This window comes from Poecilia reticulata, chromosome 4 (genome assembly GCF_904066995.2).
Source record: "Poecilia reticulata chromosome 4, P_reticulata-male-v2, whole genome shotgun sequence".
NCBI lineage: Eukaryota > Metazoa > Chordata > Actinopteri > Cyprinodontiformes > Poeciliidae > Poecilia > Poecilia reticulata.
The window spans coordinates 25,427,837-25,449,540 of NC_088833.1; the positions used below are offsets into that span (position 1 = coordinate 25,427,837).

Below are 21,704 nucleotides of genomic sequence, written 5' to 3' on the forward strand. Positions count from 1 at the left end.
GAAAACCTCAATCGGTGCGCCCCTTCTTGTTATGTAGGTTCCTGTTGTTTGTAAATAGTGCTGTTTTGTTGTCCTCTGTTTAGAGATGACAGCAGCATTTTTGATGGGTTAATGGAAGAAGATGAAAAGGACAAAGCCAAACGGTAATAACCTCTATCACAACAGGGTTTCCCCCAGTGTATTATAAGCCTGGCGGGCCGCCAGGCTATACTTGCCCTCTCCCCTGCCAGGCTAAGCGTTGCTTGTTTTTTTTTGTTTTTTTTTATTTTAAAAAAAATATATATATATATATATATATATATATATATTGTCTGAGTGATTCACTGGTTGAATCGTTCCTGAAAGATCGGTTTATAGATGATGCATTGAACAGGGCAGGAAGCGAACCAATCACACCACTGGCACCTCAGCGCATTGGGTGCCTAGCGGGCTGCCGGCATTTGATCTCTGAAGTTTACCTTGGCGCAGATCACGCGCGCCTGATTTCACTCAAACGGGACACAGGCTTACACGTATAGACATTTATATCAACATCCTGTGAGGACTCGGGTTTTTTGGAGAATTCTTCATCAAGGTATGAGTCAAGTTTAAAAGCCACCACATTAGCTCTTCTTAGCCCAATGAGAACCGCTAATGTAACCCATAGCTGTGCTTCTCGAGGTGCACGTTGAGCGTGCTCTGTGCAGTGAGGATGATATATCTTTGTGAACAAAGAATTATGTGCGACATATGTGTCTATATCCGAACACGCTGCCCAGCGTGTGGCTCTGTGTCTGTGCTGATAAAGTTTATGTATGTGTTCCTTGGTTACCTGGTGCATTAGTGTATGTCTTCCAATAACTATGTTATTGGAAGACGATAACTATGTTATGTCTTCCAATAACATAGTTATTGGAAGACATACAATAACTCAATGATTACTGAGCTCAAATGAATCAGCTCAGTAATCATTCAACAGGACATATTTTACATGTCCTGTTAACTTAAAATCCTTTAATACAAAAACACGGTGGACCGCCTCAGCACCCCGACAATTGGGCTTAGCAAGTTTTCTGGGGGAAACCCTGGACTCACTATAGTTGCCTCAGCCTTCTGTTGGAGAGGGGTCACCCTTTTTTTAAAATTTATTTATTTATTTTAACAATAAAATTGCTATCACAATTTTGAACTTAAAAGCATAGCGGTTAAAGAAAAGAAACATAGCTAAGTACAGAGAACAATAAACATAAAGTGTTTTGGCGACCTTGCTCAAACACGATTGACATTTCATAAATACATCGGCATACTAAAGATTGGAAGGGCATTGCCTAAAACTATCTTGCTTGTGTAAAAACATTTTAGTTTACAAAAATAAAATAAATGGCACCACGAAAATAGTGGAATAGCCCACACCTATCTTTGCTACATGTGAATAGGCCTGTCGCGATAAACGATAAATCAATTAATCGCACGATAAATTAAACCTATCGACCTCATTTTAATTATCGGCTTTATCATCTCTTCCTGCCTTTTTTTCTTTCTATTGATGACACTGAATGAAAAAAGGCTCAGCTCCGGTGCTCTCCACTGACCCTCCATTCCTCATTTCCTTAGTGTAATGTCCAGCGCACACTACAAGAGTTGTCAGCCCATTTTCAAAACCTGAGAGACAGAAATCCCAGGTATAACGGTTCGATCGGGTTCGTCGTGCCGTGTGGTGTCCAGCCACATGGGCACAAAATAATGGCTACAAGTCCAGTTAACTAATTTTAAAACCAGGCATTAATCAATGCTTTACTAGAATCTACCTGTGATGCATGTGGCTAGATTCAGCGTTAAGTCCTGACTGAATGAAAATCGTTATAACCTATTTGTCACGTTAACGAAGAACAGCTGAAAACTTACCGGGTTTATCAACTGCGGTAGCAATTTGGCTCCAACTCCTCTCCTTGTCATTTCTATATTCTTTGCACGAAATGTTGAATAAATATTAATGTTGTTTCCACATATCATCTCCAATGTCCGCTGGACTTCGGGTTGCGCCGTGTCAGTTGTTTGGGATTTCCCTCCTTAATTTCCCCCCAGAAAGCATGGAGGAGAATCTGCGCTTTCTGATTGGCTACCTGTCGCATTCAGTGTTAAGCTCCCAGTCAGGGAAAACCCGTGATTTAGATTGGAGCGGCCACGACGATCTACCATAACACACCACACACTGCAGGATGATCAGTTACAAATCACCAGCGACGATCTTAGATCGGCCAACGATCTAAGATTGTCGTAAGGGAAAAATAGAGTTAAAAAATCGTGTAGTGTGAACTATTGCATTAGGTAGTCGGATGTGCTCATCTTCTCTATTTAAATGTAGTGATTACTGAAGGGCAATATAGTATACAGACTTCATAATCTGCACTCTTTTGGTTGAATGCAGTATTTATTTCCACTTTGGCTTTATGTTGTTTAGTTTTTATTCAAGTGCGTTTTTTGTTAATGGAAACTGAGAATCCATTTTATTTTTGTTTTTGGTTGTTTTGTTTATTTAGTTTATCAGTTCCAGTGTTACGTGTTATTTTGAAAATAAAGTGTATATCTATGGCAGGAAATCGCATACATTATTAGTCATTTCCATTAAATCAGTGTCAGAAGGTCTTGAAACAATATTAGCGTTTATCGCAATAATTTTTTAGACAATTAATCGTCCAGCAAAATTTGTTATCGTGACAGGTCTACATGTGAGTAACAGTATAAAACATTTTTATGGTGATAGTTGAGCAAATTCCCCAAATATTTTTCTATTGGCATAGAAAAATATTTTTACTAGTAGTTGTTATGGAGTTCATTTTGTCATTCTCACCAACACACTCATGCTGCTTCTGATGTTAAATATCATTTTGACTGAACACACAATGTAGCTTTTGTGATTTTACTTTTTTTTTTTTTTTTTTATCCCTCAAGTTAAGAAAAAAAAATCCCTGACAGTGGAACCTGCTGTGACAGTTGCATGCAAAACTGAATCAAGATCAGGAGAGATTAGCTCTCTGAAACAATAAAACAGATGATCCTGTCTAATAAGAGTTGAGGTCTAATGAACAATGTAGGAGTGTGATTTCTAACTTTTTAACTCGGATTTTACGATAAATCGTCTTAGACACAGCGTTATTTAGCATATAGTACAGATCACAACTACATAACCAGAGTTGACTCTTATTCTAAACAGCAGTCAAATGAATCCAACATCTGTCATTCGTCTCAATCCAACAGTGAGTCCCGTAACAAGTCCGAGAAGAAGCGCAGAGACCAGTTCAATGTCCTCATTAAGGAGCTGGGCACCATGTTGCCAGGCAACACCCGCAAGATGGACAAGTCCACTATCTTGCAGAAAAGCATCGACTTCCTGCACAAACACAAAGGTAAGAAACGGTGAGAGAGGGAAAAAAAAAAACTCTTGAGCCGGGCGCTTTCGCTAAGTTTTGTGGTTTTTTTGTCTCCTGAACAGAAATCGCTGCTCAGTCAGAATCAACAGAGATCAGACAAGACTGGAAGCCTCCGTTTCTTAGTAATGAAGAGTTCACTCAGCTGATGCTGGAGGTGAAGCTGATTTTTTTTTTCTCTCTTTTTTCCCCCCCTGCTTGTTTAACTTTCCTTGCAATAAAAAAGGCATTTGTTAAATAAAGGAACACTTTATCCTCCAGGCCCTGGATGGGTTTTTCCTCGCTATAATGACTGACGGGAACATAATCTACGTTTCGGAGAACGTAACATCTCTTCTCGAACACTTACCTGTGAGTTCCGTCTCTTTACACACTCAAATAGCTTTTAAGCTCCTCACTTGATCACACTCGGTTGCTTCGTCACACATTTTTACAAAGTCGCGTGTTGTGTGTTTCAGTCTGATCTTGTGGATCAGAACCTTTTAAACTTTCTGCCCTCTGGGGAGCACTCCGACGTGTACAAGGCTCTGTCCTCACATGTCACAGAGGGAGAGACTCTAACGCCAGAGTATCTGAAAAGTAAGCTAGCAGATTTAGCTTTCAGTATTCTTCATTTTACTTGGAAAAGTATAGTTTTTAAAATATAGTTTTTTTTTGTTTGTTTTTTTTTTTCACAGCAAAGAATCAGCTTGAGTTCTGTTGCCATATGCTTCGAGGGACAATCGACCCCAAGGAGCCTCCCGTGTATGAATTTGTCAAATTCATAGGAAACTTCAAATCCCTGAATAATGGTAAAATGCGTTGCTTACAGTCAGTGTCTGTTTTTTTTGTTTTTTTCTTCCAATTAAATTTTTCTTTTGCTTTGAACTTTTTCCTCCTTTTGTAAACAGTGCCTAACTGTAACAGGAACGGTTTTGACGGGGTGATCCAGCGATCGCTTCACGCTACATTTGAGGACAGAGTGTGCCTGATTGCGACTGTAAGGCTGGCCAAACCACAGTTCCTCAAGGTGAAGATTGTTGTCGTTTCTTCTGCTTGACCCACATTCAGATTATTGCTTTAGTCACTGCAGGGGAATCCAGAAGAAGTCTGAGATGTGTGTGATTTTATTGAGCGTTTCTGTAGGGAACAGTTTAGCATCTGCCGTGCAGGAAAACCGATGCTCAACTGCACCTGTGCTTATGTCTTTTTAGTTTATGCACATTCCTCTCTTGTTAAAACTACAACAAGCTCCTACATTTTTTTTAAAGGTTTTCTTCAATTTTTTTTTTAAACGATGTTTGAAAAACTAAAATGATTCAGACTTTTGAAATGGTTTCTTGTTGTAGTAACAACGGGTTGCGCATTAGTTATTTAACAATGTTTTGAAAGCTCTTTTCACAGCTTGTCTATTTTTTTTATTATTTTCTTTAACTTCCTGTCTGTTTTGATGTGATGGAAACACAGCATGGGTGTAAATGTGAGGAAATTAAGCACAGTTAGTGTAACATCAAGTTTTGTCCCTTTGTTGTGGACGGTAGTAGAGATGAACAATTACAGTATTGTTTATTGTTATTGTGAAAAGATTTTTTTTGCAGGATAAAAAAGTGATTTATTGTTGACATGACGACTTTTTAGTTTTTCCACAGTTGTTTTAGGAGAGCATCATTACATTTCGACGTATTTGATTTCAAAACATGACTAAGTGCAGTTATTGCCTGTCTCGTTTCCTAAAATAGCCCATTTCATAATTGGCGCCTTATTATTTTTGTAAGAGCTCTGCTTACTGTTTGTGGAGCTCTGACTATAATGACATTTAGCCACAGCTACAGTCCAATTCAAGAAAAAATGTTTTAACAAAAAGCTTTTTAAGACTAATTGGAGCATCCTCATGTTTTATTGGGTGTTCCTCTTTTTTTGTATTATTTCCACCATAAATTTATTTTAAATCTTGGATATGTTCTGACCTACTTGTGCTTATGAAAGGCTCTGAACGCGCTGATTTATTCTTCACTCTAACAGGAGATGTGCACTGTTGAGGAGCCTAATGAAGAATTCACCTCCAGGCATAGCTTAGAGTGGAAATTTCTCTTCTTGGACCACAGGTATAAATATTTAAACTTTTTTTTATTTTTATTTATGTTCAAACTAGTTTTAACCTAGTTTTTGTTGTTTTGTCATTGTTTATCACATGCATGGGGTACTTTTACACCCTAGCTTACAAACTCTGGCCTCCATCTTTTAATATATATAATGCACATGTTGTGTTTCCAGAGAACGCAATTAAATCTGTAAAAGAACAGTAGGGACAGCCTGACCTTCAATCAGTCACGAGTATTTTCCCAGAGTGATTCACGCAGTTCCGATGATGCACAAAAGCCTCACCGCAACTGCTCACAATTCAGGCTGTGTGACCTCATGCTGGCTCCTCTTGGTCTGTTTGCCAAAAAACGAGCTTTATAATAAAGAAGATCCTGTCCTTAAAAGCTGCTAACATTATTTAAATCTGTCCTCAAATGTACAAAAACACAGAACAGATCCCAGACTCTCATTATTCATTCAGTTTAGAGACAAAATATAGGAGCCCTGTGGGGAAAACTCCATACAGCCAGGTGCTTCTCATCTACTGCACTTGATGGAATGATGGTCAGTAAGTGTGAACCCTTCTGTGGAGGGTTTCTGGCAGATTGCTGCCCAAAAGCATTCATGTTTGTCTTAACCCAACAATGTGGTTGAAAGATGCTTTTTGAACCAACTAAAGCCAACTGTTGCACATCAGAATTGCACATCAGCAAATGGTAAACATGCAGTGATGTTTTAGTTTATTTGAAGTAAATTAAATAAAAAAAAGAAACACAGGCTGCAGTCACAATTGACCATATACCCCATGCTATGTGAGAGATAAAAGCTGAGATTAAATTTTTACATAGTTATTTGTAGTATCAACTTTGAAAAGGAGGAAGAAATTATTTACAAAATACTTGAAATAATGTTAAGTCATCCTAGTTATAGAGGTTGAGTCACAAATGCATATTGCTACAAAGTGATGTTTACCCAGTTCTACCTCACTTATTCATGGATCTACAGCTCAACATTTGAGTTTGAATCTAGCTATAGTATTCAATTTAGTTTTCTGCTAAACTCCTTTTCTGTTTTACACACGTTGCCTTGGTCTACGTGAAATAAATGAGTAAAATGATTTGAAGGATAAATGTTTAAAATAGATGTCCTTACATTTAGGAGGAACGGTTCATTTATGATATCTCGTTATAAGGGATTTATTACCCGTCAAAAAAGGTTCACAACATCTTCATTTTGTCTCGCAGTTTCTCCATTTGGACTTCTTTGTTCAGCAAATAATGACAGCCCCCTGATCTGTTGTGTGTTCTTGTAAAACTTTGTTAGTTTTGAATAATTTCACAGCTTCTTGAAGGCCAAAATGAAATGCAACACTCTCTAGTGTACCTCAGCTTCCACAAACGTTTGTTGGTGAATAATGACCTCTGACAATAGTGAGTTGTTGGACCGAGTGTTTGGTTTTGCTGTATTTAGGTTAAATTCCCATTAACACTTCTGCTGCATTGGTTTGCCCAGAGCCCCGCCCATCATCGGATACCTCCCATTCGAAGTCCTGGGTACTTCAGGTTACGACTACTACCACGTAGACGACCTGGAGACGCTGGCCAAATGTCACGAACACTGTAAGCGCTCCGCTGCATCCAATCACCGAAGTATCCTGATCACTTCCTGTCATCAAATTTCATCTCTCTGTTTCCATTCAGTGATGCAATATGGGAAAGGCAAGTCGTGCTACTACAGGTTCCTCACCAAAGGGCAGCAGTGGATTTGGCTGCAGACCCATTACTACATCACATACCATCAGTGGAACTCCAGGCCTGAGTTTATCGTCTGCACACACACTGTTGTCAGGTATATATGTGTCGGTGCATAATGGTTTATTAATATGCTTAATATGGTAACTTGCAACAGTAGCGCAGCTCAACGTTTATCCTGTTTTGTGAAGTTATAATCAGAAATTTACTGCGTAATTGTGAAGTGGAATGTTTTTTAAAGTATTTTTACTTATAAAATTAATTAAACCTCTTCACAAGACTGCCTTGGGAAGGCAGAGCATCTTCAGTCAGAGGCGTCTTCAGATTCAGTGCAGTACAGACTGCTGCAGGAGACCTCTCTGGCCAACAGCCGTCACCATCTTCAGTAACTCTTTGAAGTATCTGAATTGATGATTTGCAACAACAATTAGAAAATAACAATGAGAAAAATATATAAAAATATATTTTAATAAAATACGTGTAATTAGTCTATGTTGCTCCCATTCACAACAAATAATGTTAAAAGGCACTTTATAAAACCCACAGATTAAATTTAAAACAACGCAATCCAAAATATTTTTGGTCTAGTTTCAAATAAATTAGTAATAAAACTTACAGGTAACTTTTTAACAAGATGTAGGAGCTTGTTTTAAGTCAATAATTCCTTAATCCACTGACAGATTATTTCACTTACAACATGAGAAAAATGTCTTACTAAAAGTGAAATAATCTGCCAGTGGAACTTGTACTTTTTGTTATACAATATTCCAGCAGAACAATGACCCTAAATAACAACTTTTCATATTTTTATTTGGGGTGGAAAAAAGAGAATACGCATCATTTTTCTTTCCCCTCCACAATTATTCACTATGTTGTCAAATAAAACGATAACATTTGTGGCTGTGACGTGGCAAAAACTGAATAAGTTGAGCGGTTATGAATACATTCATTTCATCCAGCGTCTCTCCTCTGCAGCTACGCTGAAGTACGAGCAGAACAACGGCGAGAGCTCGGAATCGAAGACTCTCCCCCTGAGGTCACAGCTGACAAGGTGAGACGTTTGCTCGACGTGTTTCTTCATTATTCTTTAAATAATAAAAGTTGAGTATTTAACCTCTGGTGACTCCTCGACTCGCCAGTCCCAGGACTCAGGCTCCGAGTCGCAGCTCAACGCCTCCAGCCTAAAAGAAGCTCTGGAGCGTTTCAACCGCAGCCGGACCCCATCGGCCTCGTCGCGCAGCTCGCGCAAATCCTCCCACACTGCCGTCTCCGACCCGGCCTGTACGCCTTTTCTTTTATCATCGATGAAGATACCCACAGGGGTCGTTTTCGGTTTTATCCTGATCATATTTCTGCCTCAGCTTCGCAGATGAAGATGCAGGGAGATAGAAGTACACCAGGCCGACAGTCTGTCTCTGCCGTGGAAATGACATCGCAGCGGAGATCATCAGTCAGCAGCCAGGTCAGCAGGAAGGATAGCCAACACTCTGGTGCATGGGTTCGCTGTTAGCTTGGCCTTCCTCTGACCTGAGTGCCAAGACTTTTATCTTTTCGAATTGTCTCGTGTCGTTTCTCCAGCAGTCGATGAGCTCCCAAAACACGGGCCAGAACGGGGCCCCCTCCATGATTTCACAACAGTCTCAACAGCAGCCTCAGCAACAGCTACAAAACAACCAAGTAAGAAACTTCTCAGGACTTAAGCGCTCCTTGCTGCTGTTCGTCAGACTGATGAATATTCCTTCTGGTCCATCAGCGCTCTGTCAGCTTCTCACATCACAATTTGTTGCCAATGAAAAGTGTGTGAATTAAATGAGTTAGTGCCTTGAAAAAGTATTGATACTAATGGTGGGACTTTGTTGAAATTAGAAAGGGGCAGGATTATGTAAAAATTATTTTTTTTTAGATTTACATCATGTTATAATGTTAATCCCTTGTCATAAACATACATGGAGTGTTGCTTTGATTCTGTTTGAGAAATCCTTTAATCTCCCATGGCAACCATTCAGCTGTGCAAAACGCCGGAGTGGATCTAGCTCCGCCTTCGAGGCACTGCTCTTAAGCTTCGACCTCACAGAGCAGCTCTTCCCTCCTGTTTCCCCCACTCAGCTCCTTCAGACTAGCCAGCAGCAATTAGCAAACATCGGGTGGAACTGCACATCTGCTGAGCTCATTATGTGAGCGTCTTCTCTGAGCAACGCTGGTAAAAACATAAAAGGGTTAACCGAACATGGATGGTCCCCACATCCATGTTCATGGGTCAGGTGGTGACGGCCTTCGCTCCCCAGCAGGGCCAAACTCAGACCATCAGCATTTCTCAGCAGCAGGAGCAGCAGCAGCAGGTTCAGTGTGATGACTTCCTGAAGGTGGAGTTTCGGAAAGAGCAGGAGTTTTTTAAAGAGACAGAGACCCAAATTCAAGGCATCACATTGCGAAATCAAATTTCTTTTAAGTCATACTTGATATGTACAGCATTTTTTTTAACAACTGTGACCACAAACTTCCTGCGTCCCCAGTGGACAGCTAGTAGCGTAGTCTCTATGCCATATTTACGTGGGTTTTCTCTTTGACAGTCGGTGCAGTACTCCAACCAGCTGGAAGCCATGCAGCACCTGAAGGAGCAGCTGGAGAAGAAGACCAGGATGATCGAGGACAACATTCAGCGGCAGCTGGATGAGCTGCGGCAGATACAGGTGGAGCTAGAGCGGGTCCAGGGGCAGAGTCTGCAGGTGCTGCTCAGCTGCTGTTTTCAAGTTGTATTAAATACGACGTCATTGTTTCCGTTTCTGTTTGGATGTGTGGAATTATTGTTTCACTTTTTATTTTCACTTTTCTATCTGAATTTGAAATGTTTGTGTCAGATGTTCCAACAGAAAGGGGATGAAGGACTGAACCTCAGCTCGGCTCATACGCCTCATGGCACTGCTGGCCAGCAGGGGGCGACACTGAGCATGCAAGGCCAGGTGGTCCCTCCAGCAGCTCTACAGAACAACTTGGCACAGCAGCAGGCGGTCCAAACCCAAACCCAGTCCCAGCAGCAGACACTTCTGAGGGACCAGAGCACAGTGCTGTCACAGGTCAGATACACTAAGAAATTTTAGTAATTAAATGTGTAAACTTAAACTTAGCAGCAGCTGACTGGATGATGTTTGTTTTTGACTCTGGATAGGCAGCAGAAGTCAGCCATACGAGAATAGGTGCAAAGAAGCTTTTAAGGCAGGCACTGTGGGGGTTAAAGCTGTGGAGAGCTACATGAAGTGTGAGAAGCACTGAGCCGGGTTCACAGTTTTTGCTTGATTGTAATGCAGCAAGTACCTCATGAAATCCCCCATATTTATAGATTTTTTTATTGGTCTTAAATACATTTTAAGTTGGCATTAAAAGTCTTAAATTTGCAGATATCCTGTTCTCTTTCCATGACCGTTGAAGAATTTTCCATCAACTTATTTCTACCTCATCACTGATTTGATTGCTTTTTCTTTTTTGTTTTTTTCTGTCTCAGCGCTCAACACTAACTCTGCAGCCTCAACAGAATCCTCTCCCCGGCTCCATCTACAACACTATGATGATACCACAGCAGAGTCCAGCTAACATGGTTCAGATTTCCACAAGCCTGGCGCAAAACACCGGACCCAGCAACCCTACCGTGGCAACATTTGCACAGGACCGTTCTGCTCAAATAAGGTGCTTCTTCAGAGCTCAGTCGTCACGATCGTGTCTAGCTGCTGTGGCGACAGCCAAGGAGCATCATTCTGACTCTGTTTTCTTGTAGCTAACGCTAGCTGATGTGCTCTCACCTCACAGGTTTCCCACAGCTCCTCAGCTGCTGACTAAGCTGGTCACAGGACAGATCCCAATGGGGGCGGTCATGGTCCCCACATCCATGTTCATGGGTCAGGTGGTGACGGCCTTCGCTCCCCAGCAGGGCCAAACTCAGACCATCAGCATTTCTCAGCAGCAGGAGCAGCAGCAGCAGGTTCAGGTGCAGAACCAGGTTTCAGCGCTGCAGGCAGGTCAGGCTCCTCTGGCCACGCAGCAGCCACAGTTTCTGCAGGTACACACTGCAGCACCACCGGAATCACTGGCAGTTTCTCTTTCAGGGGCTAATTTCACACTTTAGCTCGGATGACATGAACAGAGGGCTGCACCTATATTTGTGTTTTAAATTATCTCAGAAATAGAGAATCTTGTGCCAAACTATTCATAACCTCAGAATGTTGGAGGGTAGTTTAGAATTTTTCTTTGAAAAGATTAAGATTTTTTTATACCTAATTTGATTTCAGATTTTAATTGTTGATGTATAAGGTCTTAACAATACAAATGAGAGAAAATATTTTCATAAATTGGCTTTTATTTCAATCATTCCTCCTGTGAGTTGACCAGAGTTCAGAGTCCAAATAATTCAAACCTGTAAAACACGTTCGTCAAAACAAGATGGCGGCCCTAGGCGTGTCGACATCACTCTGAAACATGGCAACAAAAGTTGTGTATTGTTAAAACAAAAATCCTGATTTTCAAAAAACTCAGTCTTCAAAAGCAAAAAAGCTATTGATTACTCTATACAATGTATGTGTTGCCCAATTTTATTTATTTTTTTACAGATATTTCAGCTTGTGAAATGTAAATATGGTTCAGTTGGTGAATTGTTTTCACTAATTAGGTGACTTCTGAAGGCCACTGGTTGCACTGATTTATGATTAGGGATATCAGAAGAAAGGGGACTGATATAAACTTCACTTTTAGAAAATTTAAGTAAAATTTCACTATCATTTCCTACTTTCTCTTTGTAGGAAGAAAAAGCCAAAACATTACATTTTATGGTCATAAACTTCCCTAAACTTCAGGTTTAGGAACATGCTTAACACCGTCATTCTTTAAGGCGTAAGAATAATTTTGTTTCTTGCATTCAATGTTGACAAAAAGTTTCCTCTCTCACTGATCTAAATGTTGCTCTGCAGGCTCCTCGGCTCCTTCATGGGAACCAGTCGGCCCAGCTCATCCTCCAGGCGGCGTTCCCTCTGCAGCAGCACAGCACCTTCGCTGCTGCGGCGCAGCAGCAACAGAAACAGCAGCAGCAGCTGGCTGCTCACCGGTCAGACGGTCTGTCTGACCGCCCGTCCACTCAGCCTCAGTAGCTGACTGACGTAAGATCAGCCAAACTAAGACACGCAGGTCTTTTGACACAAGTGTCATTTTAAGTTCTGCAGAAAACACTGAGGAGGATCCTGCCTCTGAGTCAGAGAAGAGACTGACTTTGCAGCCTGGCCTCTCACAAGGATCTCTTCTGTTTGTAAAAAAAAAAACCAACAAAGAAGAAAAACCTCCAGATGGGATGAGTTCAGCAGAGAACCAGGACTGGACTCGCTGCGACTAACTGGAGTTAAAGATTTTACTGTCTGCATCTTCAAACAGATCAGGCAGTTTGAATATATTGTATTATTATTTTTGCTCTTTTTGTTTTTCTGTGTCAAAATAATTATGGGTCAGAAAATATTTTTATGAATGTGGTGTAGATGGCAGTTTAACTGTACAGAATATCGTGTAATATATGATGTAAATATACAGAAAAAGAAAGACCTGATATTTTATATGATGCATGAAATGCATAGTTGTTCTTTGCAGCTTTGAATATACTGGGGGTTTTTTTTTCCCCCAAGAAGTCTAAGACAAAAAAAAGCTCTTAAATGCTCAGTGGCTGATGTTTCCCAACTTGCTCTCTCCCGCGGGGATGTTTGTGCGTCTGCATAGCAGACAGTGCCGTTGCTGTTTGGATTTTGTTTCTTGTTTTTAAAGTTTTTTCAATCTTTGACCTTTACTTTCCACACAGTTTCCTTCAACCGTCTGAGTCACATTTGTCTTTTTTTTTTCTTTCTTTTTTTTAAGTTATGTTTAACATCCAAACAGTGAAGACTGCAACTTTGTGAGATGTTGCTCATGAAATGGAAACTACCTACTACCACAATGAAGCTCAATGAAAGCAGCAGTGAGATTTGTCCTCATTCATAGCTTAATTTATTTGTCTTGCCTCTTTTCTGAAGATCTTTCAATCTCTCATCTCAGGCTGTGTAATTCTTCAACATGTTCTGTTCTACATATCTTTAAAAAAATATATATCTATATAAGAAAAAGAAAAATATATACATATATATCTATATATCTAAAAGGGAAATCTGCCTTGTGATCTTTGTTCATTATTTTTACAAATACTGTGGGGATGCTTCATTTCAGCAGGCAGCTGCTCTGTGGAGAAATGGATGGATCCAATTTTAAATGGCAATTCAATTCGACAATTCTTCATATATCTTTCAGATGTACAGCATTGCTGTCAAAAATCAAGCCTTCAAAGAAAATAAAGCCAACATTTCTTCAACTGTTGGTGTGAGACATGACTTTTCCGACCATGCAACATTAGACTCAACGTTTTGGGTCGGAACGGATTCGAAGCTTGCGTTGGCACACACACAGAAACACTCACCAGGGCATAAAAATCATAAATTATTTATGTGCCTTAACCTCTTAACTTGCCCTGGTCCTTTTGCGCTGTAGTTTTCCAGAGGCAGCCAAGCATTTTAACTTTATCCACATTGCTTTTTCCCTCCCAACTACCAAATCTTTTTTCTTTACACAACAAACACAAAGACCCACTTCTGCTTTGTCGTTGGCATCGGTGTCTTTTCCCCCCAGGATATCGTGGTTTCGTTCGCGGTGTGGTCAGCGTTTGGAACGCGTTCAGCTCGGGGCGAGTCGTCATCGGGGACCGGAGAAGACATGTGGACTCGACTCACGCTGCAGGGACGGATCAAACTCCTTCGCTGACTCCTCCCTCCCGGGTTCCCGGAATCGCTCTGACTGTGTTGGCTTGATCCCGACAACCTCCTCACCATCTGATCTTATTCACTAGCAGATGGTGTGAAACTCACAGCTCTGCGGCCTCTTCTGCCATCCGGAGCGTTGAGGTAAATGGCTACAAAGTGCTTAACCTCTCTTCCAACATTTCATTTGGAACCACAAAGCATCTCCTGAAGTCCTACTATATACGTTAAAACGGCAAAGCTAATTTTTCTGGTCCAACTTTATGCAGATTTAAACATAATTGAGAGCCATTTTCTTACCATATAGGATTTAGTTTCGACCGTTCTTCAACACTTGTATGCGTGAGGTCAGACACTGATGTTGGCTGTGAACGCCCAGCTCGGTTCAGTCAAGTTGAACGTCACACCCGTTTTAGAAAGTGTTGCTTTATAGTTCTTTTATTCCAGAAAAGGATTTAGAACACAGAATTGTGGAGTACTCACTTTAACCCAGAAAAGTAATTGGATCAGTCACTCTTTTGCTCATTTTATCAGAAACTGTAGAGTACTCACTATTTAGAAATGGAATTAGATACTTGGCAACCCTGAACTGGAGCACTTTAACATACTTTAGAACATTAGATTAGTTTTCTTTCCTCTTTTTTCTTTCCTTTGGTTTGTTATTTTGTCTGTATTTCCTTTTAACTCATGTAAAGCACTTTGAATTGCCTTGTTGCTGAAAATGTGCTATATAAATAAAATTACTTTACCTTACCTTATGTTTATCTGGATGCATTACGTCACTAAATGAAGACCACTGTACTGCTTGTCGGTGTTTTCTTAGCAGGACAAGCTTTCCAAAAAAGCAACAGTTTAAAGATAAAATACAAATGCATGCCACACTTTTCAGTTTTGTTTGTTGTAAAAGTCAGAGGACTACGTACGTGTCCAGTTACAGACTACTTAGTTTGGGTCCATCATATCAAATCCTGACAGTAAAGATTTAAATTTGTGGTTGCGATGTGACTAAAGGGCAGGAATGTTTTTCAAGGCCTTGTGCCTCATAAGTTTTTTTTTTTCCATGAATTTTCCTGAGTTAAAATACCACAATTAAATTGCATAACCTGTTTGTTTCTCTCTACATTCAAGAGGCCGACATTATTACAAAACTGAATTTGTAAATGGCCTTTTTCACAACTCCCCATTTTACCAGTTGCTTACCAGTCTACTATGATGCAAAAAACATTTTGTCTCGTTACAAAAAAGATTACTTACAGCAAACAACTTTCTACTGGGACACTACTGCCACCTGCTGTTCACCATGGGGTTTAACAATCTGTACAGATTTATTACATTTTGTCTCCTTATAATTATATTGAATAATTGTCTGAAATAAAATAGTAAAACCAGGTCATCTATCTGTATGCAGTCTTTCAATTAGCTGCCTGTAACTTGTAACGTTTGTATTTTTATTTTCTAAACAAAACACTTTATCTGCTTTATATTTATATTACTTATCACTTGTATCCCTTCTTTTGCTCCCCAATAGCCGGATTAATAAAAAACTGTAAAATATCTAATTTAGAAAAGATTATTGGGACATTTTAAAAATAAGACATTTGTAATAAACTAGTAAATAAACCTTCATAAACAAGAACTTCTATTCAGTATTGCTTTAGCAGCTCTGATTGGCACAACTGGGTGAACAAAAAGATGGCTGTAATTTAGCTGATATCTAAAAGGGTGAAACTCTGGAACTGGTTAAAGTGTGCACTTCATCATTCCAAATTATTGCAGAGAAAAGCATTTAGACATATTTGTGTATTTTTCTTTTTTGTCTCGATCTGAAATATTCCTAGAATGGGTACCATTATAAGCAAAGCTGGTAGTCAGGCTAATCAGTGGACAGATCATTATAATGAAAGCCATTTTTTCCACACTTTTCTGCAACTCTACAGGGACACAAAGTATCCAACTAATGTAACAAAGGTTAGATGGGAAATGTATCAAGTCTTTGAGTCCAGGTTTCAGCTGTGTTGTTCTGAGCACCACAAACCTATTATTGGTTTGTAAATGAAGTTATGTAGATGTAAGAATATTAGAAATGGTTTCTTTCAGGACTCAGGATCATGAGGTTAAATTATATCAAACTCAACCTAGCAACAATTGGGCAATGACATTTGTATTCAGTATAAGAACAGGTGAGCATTATTGCACCATTTACATGGTTTATGTGTGTTGTATATATGTATATATATATATATATATAAGTACTGGCCCCATCACAAAGCCTTGAACACCTTTTGTGAAATTTTGAGATTTTTCCAGAGGTGGTTCTACCACCCAGAAACAAGACACTTTTTTTATTAATCCCAAGTTTATAGACATTTCATCAAATCAAACTGAAGTGTTTCACAGCTGGGTCAAAGCCTGTCAAATATTGACAGCACAACTTAAACCCGTTCAGTTAAACGAAAAAAAAGAAGAAAAAGCATCACACCCCACATACAGAAATTTCTCCCACTTAGTGTACAGCCCACACAACTAAAGTAAATGAAGCTAAATAAATACACAACTTTAAATGAAAAGGGGTAAAACTACATGGTGTTGATGAAGCAACACCTCGATGTTGAGCTTCATATGATTTGTAGGTGTCCAAGATGTGAGTCGCTGATTCTTTACCTGATGAGTTTGTGTTTCTCCTCCGTTACACGGACTTCATGACACAAGAAAAGCCGACTGGCCATTCTTCAGCATGAATAACTCAACCTGTTCATCTCCACTGAACTATTCAGAAAACAATGTACCTTAAGAAACAGTGAAGCTTTTTTGTTTGTTTAGAAATAAAACCAAACATGTAAAAACCGTACAAAAACTGTGCTTAGATAAAAGAGGTATTAAAGTGGTTTGGGTCGGTCTCTCTCTACAGTACAATGGAAAATACTCTGACTGTACGAATTAAAACGTCTTAAACTGGAGCAGGCATCAATACTAGCATTTGCCACTACTGCCGCTGTTACTCTTTGCACTGTGTCCAATTCTAATGTGGTGTAAAGCATAGAGAGAGAAAAAACGCATCATCTTAGTGGAAGTCAAAAATAAGAGAACAGGTTAGAACAAAAAAATAAAAACTAAACATTTAAAAGCAACCAAACTGTTTCTCCAACAATGTTGTTTTTTTTTTTTGCATAACATGGTACAGTAAAGCTTTGATATCTAGATGAGAACCACTGACCCCGATACTCCATGACTTTATTTTTACTGATCAGAGTAAAGGAGGTCCACTAGGTCAGTACTGTACCATGCAAACTGAAAGTGCCTACAACGAGCCTGCAAAGTTGAGAAAAGGACTGCATGTCAGGTTCAGTTTAACTTTGTGTAAAGTTAAGAGGTCCGCTATCAGGTCAAGTGTAGGGTTTCTTCAACACTCCTTCAGAAGTGAATGAAGCTCTTAAGAGCGAGCAACTACAGTTCCTCTTCAGGCTGCAGCCGCAGTAACTCAATGATTCTGTTGCTCCAAAAAAAACAAAAAACATTAAAATAGGGGTTCCTGTTCCGAGATTGATCCGAAGCTCTTTGATGAAAGGTAGAACGTCTCGCAGAAAGCGAGCAGCTGCTCTTCCCGTTGCCGTGATGTGTACGTGTTTGAACTTGTGGAGGAATGCACTCCTAGTTTCCTAATTCACCCGAGTCACGAACAGAAGCGGAACAAATGCTTTCCTAGGAAAAGCAGGCTGTACGAGGTGCTAAGATGGACGTTTTCCGTTTTTATTAGAAAGTCCGCTTTTCTACCGTTAAATGATTCTTGGACGTCTACGACGGAAATAACCTCAAAAGTCAACATGGACAAAAAGCTGCTGGGACTCAGAAATAGACTCCAAATACTGAATCTGAATTAAAGTCTCTTTCCAGCGAGTTGGCCATATCTTACACGCATTTACAGAATGAACAGTTTTTGTCCACCAATTACAATCCAGATTCTGGCTTGATGAAAAGGGCAGACAAGGCGAACGCCAGAAATACAATCCCTCCGATGATGGTAACTGTGGAAACAAAAAAAAAAAACAGTTTCAGGCCGACAGTTTTTAAAACAGAAATCAACAATGAATTGAAACTATACACCATAAGATTTTTTTCTTTTTTTTTTTTTATGGACCCAGGTTCTCATTCACTTCTGAGAATCTAGAGTTGGATGCATCAAAAAGCTGAAGCGCTGCAATTTGGTTCTTTTAATTTTTTTTTAATCCAAATAAAGTAAATGAGCAGCGAACAAAAACTCAAAACGAGGTTAATTCTTAATATCCAAGGGTGAATTAATTAGTTAATTGATGACATAATCTACATTAAAAAAAATTTTTTTTTTCAATTCCCAGATTTGTGTTTTTCGTTTAATAGAATGATATAAGTGAGGAAATTGGACACAAACCATTTGAAGATTTTTTAAAAATAATAAATTGATTCCTCGCACCCTTTTAGGCATTTCCAACAGGATAAAAGTTAACACAAAACATCTCACCTGTCCTCACAGAAATCTTCTGAGCAATCATTCGCCCTCCAAGCACAGCCAGTCCTGTACACAAACAGTGGCCGATTGTCCCACCTACTGCAATTCCAAATGGATCCTAGCAATTAAGCATAAAAAAAAAGAAGAATAAAAAATGAAATGGGGAATCAAAGCAGTAATCGGTCACCTACTGCAGCGTAACAAACCTCTCTGGCAGCTAGAATGATGGTGGCCAGCTGTGAGCGGTCCCCCCATTCTGCCAGGAAGGTGAGGGTGAAAGCTTGGATGAAGATCGGTGAGATCAGTCTGTGCCACTTCGACTGAGGTTGGGTGGTTCCTGCTCCTGCCTCCACGTCCGGAGCGCCGTTGGCCAGCTTGGAGCGCTGGAGCTGCAGATGGAAATAAAGAAATTAGAGAACACACACACGCACACACACACAGCGGAAAAAAAACATGAGAAATTCAGTTCCATTTTTTGGAGCATGTGAACACTGTTGTTGCTCCACATCTGCACCGGAGTCAATAGTAAATTTCTGGTTTCATGTGCTGCCTGAGCTGAGATCAAAACAGCAGTAAAGGGCCGCACGCAGAAGCAGATTCCAGATGCGCATTACTGATTGTGCCAGTCAGTAATATAAAGGAACTACAGATTGTTTTAATGGGTAACTCCAATTATTTTCTTTTTGTTGTGAAATATTATCAAGACCCTGTTTTTGCTGCCGCTGTGCTTTCACACAATGGTGCAATGTCTGCTCTGTTCTCTTTGCTCTGGAATCTCATGGACGGCAGAAAGAAATTATCTTTATGATATGCAAAGCTTCTAAATTAAGGTTGAGTCACAAAGGAGAAAACAAGGCACTTTTCCGGGAACATCATTTTCGACAGAACGTGGATAATTCAGGAAAAATTTGCATGCTCTTTGAATAGGCAAATGGGACCCACTTCCTCGTCTTTCTTCTTGATCTCTGCTTGGACCTCCTCGAGCTCTTCCTGCCCTTCATCTGGACTCATTTTCAGCCCCTCTCTCAACATGCGCACCCCAAAGATGGCAAACAGTGCAGTGGACACGTAGTAGGTGTAGATTCGAGGGATGATTGTGGTGGCGTAGCCGAACAACACTGAAGAGAGGAGGAAGGAAGAATTTTATTACATTTCAGAAAGCAATATGAAATAGTTGTCCAGGTGGGGAAAGACAAAACAAAACAAAAAAAGAAAACAAAAAAAGAGGCTGATGCAAACCTGACAGACAAGTCATAACCCCCAGAGCCAGCATTGCCCCTGCCAGCACGGTGAGGCGGTTGTAACGCATGGCCATGATGGCTGCGATGAAAAACGTCTTGTCTCCCAACTCTGAGACGATGATGACGGAGAAAGAGGCCACGAAGGCGTGGATGAAACCCAGGTTTCCTTTGATGGAGCCATTCTCAGTAACGATCGGCCCCACTGGATGGGGACTAGTGGCTTTCTGTGAAACAAAACACAGCAGTCAGGTTACAGCGCTTATAGAAAAAAATCCACACTGCTTCCCAAACCAGGTCACATGACAACATGAATGGGGAAACAAAACTCGCGAAACTGTCGGTACCGGTGGAAGTATATTAAACCGACCATAACCCCAGTTTATAAGCACTTTGACAGCTTTGTTGACATAAAAGCAGTCAAAAACTATATCAAATTGGTCACTCCGGAAGCACAACACCCGGAAAACGCTGGTGTTTATTGGTTAGCACGCGCTAACTCACAGGAGCTATCTGTTTCAGAGAAGCTCTCCGCCTATCACGACAAAAATGTCTAACTGGGCGTTATAATGTACATTTTTACCTCATTTTGCGGCTGTTCCTGCACCGCTTTCTGCTCCTCCTGAATGGCAGCAACTCCGACCGACAGCAGCAACACGGCGGCGAGCGGAAACAGCAGACTTCTGTTAGCTCCTCCATCTCCTCTTCCCAACAACACAGGCATTATTGCTACCGGAAGCGACCCAACACGAGCTGTAAGACTATCTTCTACCCCGAATTCACTTCATTTTGCCCTAAACAAAACAAGCAAACTTCATTTTTACAAACTATTCAGTACCCGGTGTTACACGTCACGATGAAACCAACTGGGCCAACTCAAGAGAGAAGTTGTAATGTCGCTCCAGCATTGAGTTAACAGAGCCAACACCTGATTGGACAGCGAAAAATAATGACGCTCTACGTATGTGATGACGACCTGAGTGGAGAATTCGGCGATTGGACAGTTTAATTGTCGGCATTAGCTCAAAGTTAAAGGGGATTTGTCGTGGAAATTTAGTGAATCTAAGTTCAAATAAAAGCTACGTATTAATTAGTGTCGGCTGGCTAACAATATTAGTAACAAAGTCAATATTCTACATATGAGCCCACTACATTGAACGAGAAGCAACCCTGCCACATGCATAACTTTAGCACACTTTACGGTCAGCGTGACCCAGGACTGTTTGTGGTCTCTTTCATAACACTTCTCTGCACAGTTCTTTTTTCAAGATGGCCCATTCAGTCTGGTGGAAGGTTGAACAGTCCAGTGATATCCAATAATGGTACTTCATGCATAATTTAGCCTGTACGTGAATGTTTTCTTTGAAAAAGAACCTAACCCAGTCTCCAAAAGTCTCGGCCTCTCTGTAACACTCAAGGTGTGTTACTATTAAAAACACTCACACCTTGAAACTGCTATTCCTGAGCAAGGTCTGGGCCAACTTGATCTAATCACGTAATACTAAATAATGTTTTTTATTTACCAACTGTAACAAATCATTGGTAAGTGTAGCAAATTAAATTGTGTTAAGTTTTGATAAAGTGCATCATAGTCAGTTCAGTTGTTTAACGTCTGAGCTGAAAAACTGTTCCTTGAGTCAGTTGGAAGGGGTGTGGCTACTTCTATACTTTTAGCTAGATAGAAGAAAGATTAACAGTTGCAGCTGAAGGACAGGAGAGTCTTTTGTTTTTGTTCTGGGCAAAAGGTCTGACAATATCATTGATGTTTGCCGGGACCACTGACACTCTCCGTAGTTGTAATCACCTGCTGAACAGCCTTCCTGTCCGAAACAGGCCTCGTCTTGTGACGGCGTCTGGTATCTTAGGTTAGAATAAAAAACTAAAACTTTCAACTAGTTCCACTTTAGCTGCAACAATGAAAACAGAGGGGTGGAAATTAGCCCTACGTCTCAGTA

The 21,704-nt window shown here is 40.2% G+C and overlaps 2 protein-coding genes across 4 annotated transcripts in view; one reads left to right on the forward strand and one right to left on the reverse strand.

Moving 5' to 3' along the window:
* The window catches only part of clocka (clock circadian regulator a), a 29,417-nt gene extending 14,636 nt beyond the window's left edge, over window positions 1-14,781 (forward strand). The window contains exons 4-22 of one of the 3 annotated variants that reach the window (XM_008407460.3): window positions 84-143; window positions 3,238-3,386; window positions 3,473-3,564; window positions 3,669-3,758; window positions 3,866-3,986; window positions 4,085-4,198; window positions 4,298-4,416; window positions 5,409-5,491; window positions 6,981-7,087; window positions 7,169-7,316; window positions 8,195-8,270; window positions 8,359-8,500; window positions 8,581-8,681; window positions 8,798-8,896; window positions 9,790-9,945; window positions 10,078-10,293; window positions 10,719-10,900; window positions 11,021-11,270; window positions 12,175-14,781. In XM_008407460.3, the coding sequence (XP_008405682.1) occupies window positions 84-143; window positions 3,238-3,386; window positions 3,473-3,564; window positions 3,669-3,758; window positions 3,866-3,986; window positions 4,085-4,198; window positions 4,298-4,416; window positions 5,409-5,491; window positions 6,981-7,087; window positions 7,169-7,316; window positions 8,195-8,270; window positions 8,359-8,500; window positions 8,581-8,681; window positions 8,798-8,896; window positions 9,790-9,945; window positions 10,078-10,293; window positions 10,719-10,900; window positions 11,021-11,270; window positions 12,175-12,351 (2,482 nt within the window). In that variant the 3' untranslated portion in view covers window positions 12,352-14,781. The remainder of the gene's footprint in view (window positions 1-83; window positions 144-3,237; window positions 3,387-3,472; window positions 3,565-3,668; window positions 3,759-3,865; window positions 3,987-4,084; window positions 4,199-4,297; window positions 4,417-5,408; window positions 5,492-6,980; window positions 7,088-7,168; window positions 7,317-8,194; window positions 8,271-8,358; window positions 8,501-8,580; window positions 8,682-8,797; window positions 8,897-9,789; window positions 9,946-10,077; window positions 10,294-10,718; window positions 10,901-11,020; window positions 11,271-12,174) is intronic. The other 2 variants (XM_008407461.3, XM_008407462.3) reach the window with 2 other exon arrangements.
* A 2,100-nt stretch (window positions 14,782-16,881) lies between these two features.
* On the reverse strand, window positions 16,882-20,676 carry tmem165 (transmembrane protein 165). Its single transcript, XM_008407463.3, has 6 exons — window positions 20,333-20,676; window positions 19,751-19,976; window positions 19,454-19,629; window positions 18,718-18,900; window positions 18,524-18,629; window positions 16,882-18,050 (listed from the first exon to the last, which is right to left on the reverse strand). Exons 1-6 carry the CDS (start codon window positions 20,471-20,473, stop codon window positions 17,974-17,976), a joined length of 909 nt encoding a protein of 302 aa, XP_008405685.1. The 5' UTR covers window positions 20,474-20,676; the 3' UTR covers window positions 16,882-17,973.
* Between the last annotated feature and the right edge of the window lie 1,028 nt (window positions 20,677-21,704).

Excerpts from the sequence above, each read along its gene's own strand:
- tmem165 (XM_008407463.3), bottom strand. The coding sequence starts at position 20,473 with ATGCCTGTGTTGTTGGGAAGAGGAGATGGAGGAGCTAACAGAAGTCTG. Across the intron at positions 19,630-19,750 it reads GGTTATGACTTGTCTGTCAG|TGTTGTTCGGCTACGCCACC; the intron begins GTTTGCATCAGC and ends TCCTCTCTTCAG. Across the intron at positions 18,630-18,717 it reads TCATTCTAGCTGCCAGAGAG|GATCCATTTGGAATTGCAGT; the intron begins GTTTGTTACGCT and ends CTTAATTGCTAG.